Source organism: Morone saxatilis, unplaced genomic scaffold, assembly GCF_004916995.1.
Source record: "Morone saxatilis isolate NCDOM2014 unplaced genomic scaffold, NCSU_SB_2.0 Contig11, whole genome shotgun sequence".
In the NCBI taxonomy this organism is placed as follows: domain Eukaryota; kingdom Metazoa; phylum Chordata; class Actinopteri; family Moronidae; genus Morone; species Morone saxatilis.
The window spans coordinates 17991634-17998241 of NW_023339663.1; the positions used below are offsets into that span (position 1 = coordinate 17991634).

The window sequence follows — 6608 nt, forward strand, 5'->3', positions numbered from 1 at the left end:
AAGCAACATCTATTAAGAACAAAATTATAAATATATAAAACTATATATATATATATAAAAGATATATAAAAGATCAAATTTACAGTTTAATAATGTGCAAATCATGTTTCATAAATCTCTTTTATGAATGAATAAATTAAATTGACATACATTAAGTGATTAATGAGAAGGACTGGGGAAACAGACGACACATGGTACGCAACAGGAGCTCTCTGAAGCAGAAAGCATGTCTTGTGTCATCTGATTGACAACTGTTGAAACAGACTAGTCTTGGCTAACAAACAAGAAATGCACCGATTTAGACGTTTATTTATAATACTGCTTCCTTGGAAGTATTAAGTAGCGGGTGCCAAAAAAGTCAGAGATGACACATACCATTATAGAAAATCTATGGGAATACATTATATAACATTTGACAATGTAATGTAATATTAATGTAAATTGGGCTTAAGATCCCATATAATTTCATTCATATTCAGATAATATACAATGTCCATATGTTCACATGTGTGCATTGTACATTATCAGTGACTCAACAGTATATAGTATCAGCTCCAACGACAGTTAGGAGACAGTGGTTCATTTTCCTACTTTAATCAAACACGAAGCAGTAATTATCTCCACTCAATCGAGCCTAATGTTTCTTCTCAGACAGAAGTTTTCAAATGTTTTACTTAAATGAACGGAGCATAGTCAACAACCTATTTTTTGACTTTTTACTGTTGTGTTTCCTTAAGTTACATTACATTACGATATATCATATCCCTACTAATAATCATAACACCATAGTAATGTATTGGAAATCTAAAACAAATGTAAAAAAATAGAGCTAATAAAATTTGTTCAATGACTTAAAAAGAGTGATCACTCCTCTCTTCTTCCTATGTCAGAAGGCCACAAGAGATTGTCAGTTTATCTTATCTTATTTGAATATTTGAATATATGAATATATTTGAATATTGGAATATGGAAAACCACAAGCTCAGAGTTATAAGGCACATACTCACATACACACTTAGTATGTTTTTCACACTCACATAGTCTTCATGCAAAGTCTTACAGTTGAGCTTTCAACAGTCGACAGTATTGTGGTCAGTGTCTAGCTCAGTGTCAGACACAATGATGTCTTCAGCAATTTTGTATTTCAGGACTGACATCTGTGAGTGTGCATGGGCGACACAGTTATAATGTGTGTGATTGTATGCGTTTCCCTTTAAGTCTGTCTCTGGTTAATGTACAGTTTTCCCCTCTTAAGAGGTTTAACTAAAAACTTGTCTTCTTCTGCCTGCTGTTGACTGCTCTTGATGCTGAAAGCTGTACACTGGCTCCCACTTAGTATTTATACCTCTGAACTTGATCTCTTTGTCTCTCTGCTTCTGCTCCAGCCCAATGAAGTGGCCAACACGATGTGTGGCTACAATGTGTTGGGAAAAGAGGTAAAAACTCAAAAACTCCTTTCCTTTAATGTTTAAAATATTTATTGCAGTTTTGCCTATTTAACAGACAGAGCATAATAATTTGGTATGACATTGCATGTGTGAGCATTAAAATCTTGCTTTTTATTTCGAGTCACAGCAGTCCAGTGAGGTAGCAACCACGCACTGCTCAAGTGCGCAGTGTGTCAAAGACGTTAGATAGTTCACTAAAATAGTAAAATATCTTTAGAACCTATTCCTTGATTATATCCACATTATTATTATTATTATTATTATTATTATTATTATTATTATTATAAACATGGGAAATGAACCTAACCAGCAATTTGTCACTCGTAGCGTTTGGACTTGATCGACATCATCCATATCAGAGGCTGCACTAATGCTTTCTTTATCTGGCTGATGGACAACTATAAGACTATGGCAGGACTGCTATTAGGGATCCTGCTGCCTCAGGTACACACACACACACACACGTATATACATACGCAAACTACCAAACTGCTTAAGGCAGTGTAATATTCATGACTTACATTTACTCTCTGAAGATTTAGCCTAACTTAAACCATACAGTAACTACTACATGCTCAACCCCAAGCTTTACCCTGTCCTTAACCTAAGCCAAGTCTCAACCCCAAAAGGTAATGAGTTACATTGTGGGGACGTGCATTCTGTTCCCAAAAGGGAGGTGAGTCCCCACAATGTCAATGTGTAAGCAGATTTATGTCCCCACACCTCTGTTAACTGTAACATTTATAAAAGACTGAGATGTCTTACAAATGTGTTGATCTGATTGCACATTTGTTATTTAAATCTGATTTGTATTGTTTTACCTGAACTTTTTACAGAACTTAAAGGGTAGAGATGAAGTTTGTACCTATAACTTTCACAGATTTTTTTTTACTTGTTACAATATTTGCCTGTATATTTTACAAGTGCAGCTTTAGTTTCAGTACGTCTGTAAATATCAGAAGCATATTGAAATAAAGCATTTAGGCAAGCATCTTCGATCGAAACATCAGGTACATCTGCCAACTCCTCTGCAGACATCAGCAGTGACTAAATAAGCAGTGCAATTTTCACAAAATGCTTTGCATGCTGGCCCATTTCATGTAGGTTTCCTGTACATAGAGATCAAATGGGCTGCATTTTTCATTCGTCAATTATCTGTTACAGGATTTGTGAAATCGTCTAACATTTTTTCTAGCATTAAAAAAAATTATCTACACTAGAAGGCACTGTGAAACATATGCACACATTATGCATGTACACTATACATCTGCCACTTTCCCTTCATATCCAGCATATTTTACCAGATCCATTAGAGGATGTGGGCCTGACAGTGATGTAAGCTATTTTTCATTATTCTGTCATTTCTTGCATCTCGTTTTAACTCATAGGATACTTTAAAATTCAGACACACAAATACACAGCTATGAATGTAGCTTGTGCTGTTAATAAGCATGTTTGACTTGACGGAATGTGAGTTTAGGAAGGGAACGCAAAAGCTGTCAGTCAGTCATCTAATCCATACATGGGGTGTTTCTCATTTGCCCTTTTTCATGTCTCCCCGAAAATCAATCTGTTCCACCATTGTGAAGGATGTCTCAATTCTATTTTTTTCTGTTCTGAGGAGCAACCTCGAGGAGTGAGGAGGCTGCCTTGAGGGGGATACATTTATTAGAAGTTGGTTAATTTTTGGACACTGCAGCTGATCACCGCAGTTTTATACCAGGACAAATAACAGATTTGGATGCATATTAAAATAGCCAACTTTCATCAGATATAAACATGTTTACAGCCTGGTACAAAAATTTTCCCATTTGTGACAACTGTGGTGAATTTTTTGCTCACCTGTTTAAATTATAGTTGTGCATAATTAAGGGCATAGCTGCTTTGAGTGACAGGTGGGTGCTGTCACAGATGTCTGATTCATTCAGCCTGCCTCAGCTTCGCCCACGCTCCATGTCTTTGCCCATTTTTGGATTTGCCGGGAGCTAGTGGAGTCAGGACTGTCAAGATGGCAACAGCCAGAGCAGATCACACAGTTTCACAACGGCCCTTCAGAAACCTATGGGTGATGTCATCCATTTTTAGCTATACAATCTATGATCACCACCAAGGTCAGATTTTATTTGTGTTTCTAAAACATGCAAATATATTTCACAATTACTTTTGGAGGACATCCCTGCACTGCTGCACTGGCTGTAGTGACAGAGCATCCTTATTATTATTTGGACAGTACATCACATTATCTGTGCAAATACAAACAGATTAGGTTCAGAGGAAAAGACCTCCTCAATTCCTCTCTTCTTGCATCTCTTCCTCACATCTAATGTGGGAGGGACTACAACACAAGGATAAGACGCAAGTGAAGGAAACAAGGAGACATTTAAGACAAATGAGAAGCACCCATTGTGATCTCCTTTTCTTTTCTTCCATATTTAGCCCTGTCTCTCTCTCTCTCTCTTTCCCCAGTTCTTTGGTGTGATAGTCAGCTGGCTGTACATCACTCGTGTTGAAGACGCCATCAGTGAGTATGGTAACTACATGGACGGACTACTGAACTCAGACACACTGGAAAGAGAAGCCAAGAGCCAGGGCCGTGTGTCCAAATGGTTCATGTGTATGCCGGAGATCGACTGATGAAACAAAAGCCAAAAAGCAGCAAATGGACTCCACTCACAGTTGGTTAAATCACTCCAGTCGTTCCAGATACTGGTGACAGCCACTGTGGGAGCCTGCGTTACTATACGCTCACTTCACTATGGAGACATTTCTTTTTTGTTTTTGGGAAGAAGGAATTGTTCAGCATTATTAAGAGTTTGATATTTAAGTGTTAACATACAGTGTGCTAATGCATGATTTATATATACATTATGTGTTTAGCTGTATCGTGCCTCAGACGGTCTCAGGGATGAACACAGAAATTGGTACAACCACTATAACATAAAATTAGTCATGTCACACAATCTAAAGTACTTTTATATGTGTTCATTGTTTGTGTTCCAATTAAAACATTAACTGACTCCTCCTACAACTACTGATGAAACAGATCCTATCATTCAATCACTTCAACAACAAAAAAAAGGATGCAGTTTGCCTTATTTCTATATAGAGCTGGAAATACTTAGAGGTTTGAGACTAAATAATTATTATTTTGAAATAGCCCATAGAGGATGAGTATTTATGCACCCTGCACATTCTGTTAAGACCACAAGTGTTCACTGATCTTTCATGATGTGTCTAGCACAAGAAAAGTTGTCTATAATGCTCAGATTTATTACATACATTTTCTTCATTAAAGTCTTAAGTTTGACTGCTCGGTTGAACTTAGGTCTACTGTTTTTTTTGTTTTTTTTTATCAAATGCATTTCCTGTTCGCCCCACAGTGTCATGTTACAGACCAAAATGATGTTTTTACATTGATTTAAAAGATGATATCTCAGGGTTTTTTAGTATAGCAACCCTGTCTCCTAGAAATTACTAATTACTCATTTACAAATCTGTCTCTGAGACACCTAAGGTTTTTAATCAATATGACAAAATGTTTTTGAGGAACAAATCTGCTAAATTCATACAGAACATAACGTGACTTTGAGCACAAGGTATCGCATGTTTACTTTATGAACATTTAACCAAAACCACAGATGTTTCCCTAAACTGCCAAAACCTAACCACACACAGGACTCAGGAGTCTTGTGCTTTGTACACCCTCTCTCAGACCACCTCCCTGCAACTTTTCTTACAACACTTGAAAACATTCTAGGAGACAGAGTTGCATATAGACATGTTAAAAAAGGCAAGAGAAGATGTACTGTTGATAAAATCGCCTTAAACCCCCCACATTAAACTGCAGTGTTGTTTTACAAACATGTACTTCTCATGACCTAAGTGAATAATGTGAATTTAATGTGCTACTGAACTTTGTTTGGTTTGATGTGAAGTTGGAAACTGAGACCAAATACCTAATCTTTGTAGTAGAATTAAAATCTCCCTTTGTAACTTTGTCACACTACATTCTTAATAATATGTATGTATATATACTGTCCTACTTTTGTACTGCTAAAACATGTTTGCAGTGCCTCTATTTAATAGGATACAAGGCCAAGCAGGTCTCATGAAGGTTTACATGGTAACCTTGTTTGCGCTGGAGGATCAAATAGAGATTGCCAGGACTTTATTCTCATTAGCATGGTCACATATTAGGTTCAAATTAATAATAATCCCTGTTAAATTATTTCTTCTCACGTTCAGCCTGCTGCAGAAAAAGATTATATTTGATTCTAGCATTTTAATGTGTTGGGCTGTCCCTCACCAAGTGTTGTTTTATGTTTCAGCTCAGTCTTTCAGAATGTAACTTGTGAAGCATTTGGCTGGTGGATTGAAGGTAAACGTTATCTGATTATCCTAATCAGTTGGTTGAGTTTTTTTATATATGTGCTACAGTTGCTTCCTGCTTCTTACAGTACAGCTGCATTCACACAGAATCAGACGTTCAGGTTTTTTGACTTCTCTATTGGTGTCAATAGCAGAAACACATCAGATCCAACATAGAGTACAACCAGCTCCTCGCTGGTTAAACAGCAGTGAAAAGATGAGGCCTGCGTAAACCATTTCCATTCAGGTCACTTCCTGTGCCTCATTGAACCAGACATATCTAATGGTGATAAGTTAAAAGGTCCATCTTGGCTAATGAACGAGTCATCACACATTTAACAGCCTCGCTGGTCAGTCCAGTTTATTATCAAACTATTTCAGTTCTGTTTTAAACAAAAAATTTATTGATCCCACTCTGATAGAAGGTATAACTTACAGATTTAACTCAATATCAGGTTTTTCATTTTTGTAAAATCACCAGTCTACTATCACAGTACCTACACATCACAGTTAAAGTGCCAATGTTGTCTCTTTAAAGGTATGAGATGATTAGATGAGATGATACATAGATGTATATCCAAAGTTATGTTTTTAGTGTCATAGTTGCTATTCATGTATGCCTGTGTTACACACCAATCAGCCATAACATTATGACCACTGACAGATGAAGTGAATAACATTGATTCTCTGGTTACCATGGCACCTGTCAGTGGGTGGAATATATAAGGGACCAAGTGAACATTTTGTCCTCAAATTGATGTGTTAGAAGCAGAAAAATGGGCAGCGTGAGGA

At 36.8% G+C, this 6608-nt stretch overlaps 1 protein-coding gene across 3 annotated transcripts in view; it reads left to right on the plus strand.

The window, feature by feature from the left end:
- The window catches only part of tspan15 (tetraspanin 15), a 29373-nt gene extending 23523 nt beyond the window's left edge, over window positions 1-5850 (plus strand). For 2 of the 3 annotated variants that reach the window (XM_035682251.1, XM_035682252.1), the window contains exons 6-8: window positions 1386-1436; window positions 1776-1892; window positions 3915-5850. In XM_035682251.1, the coding sequence (XP_035538144.1) occupies window positions 1386-1436; window positions 1776-1892; window positions 3915-4082 (336 nt within the window). In that variant the 3' untranslated portion in view covers window positions 4083-5850. The remainder of the gene's footprint in view (window positions 1-1385; window positions 1437-1775; window positions 1893-3914) is intronic. The other variant, XM_035682253.1, reaches the window with a different exon arrangement.
- The last annotated feature ends 758 nt before the right edge of the window (window positions 5851-6608 follow it).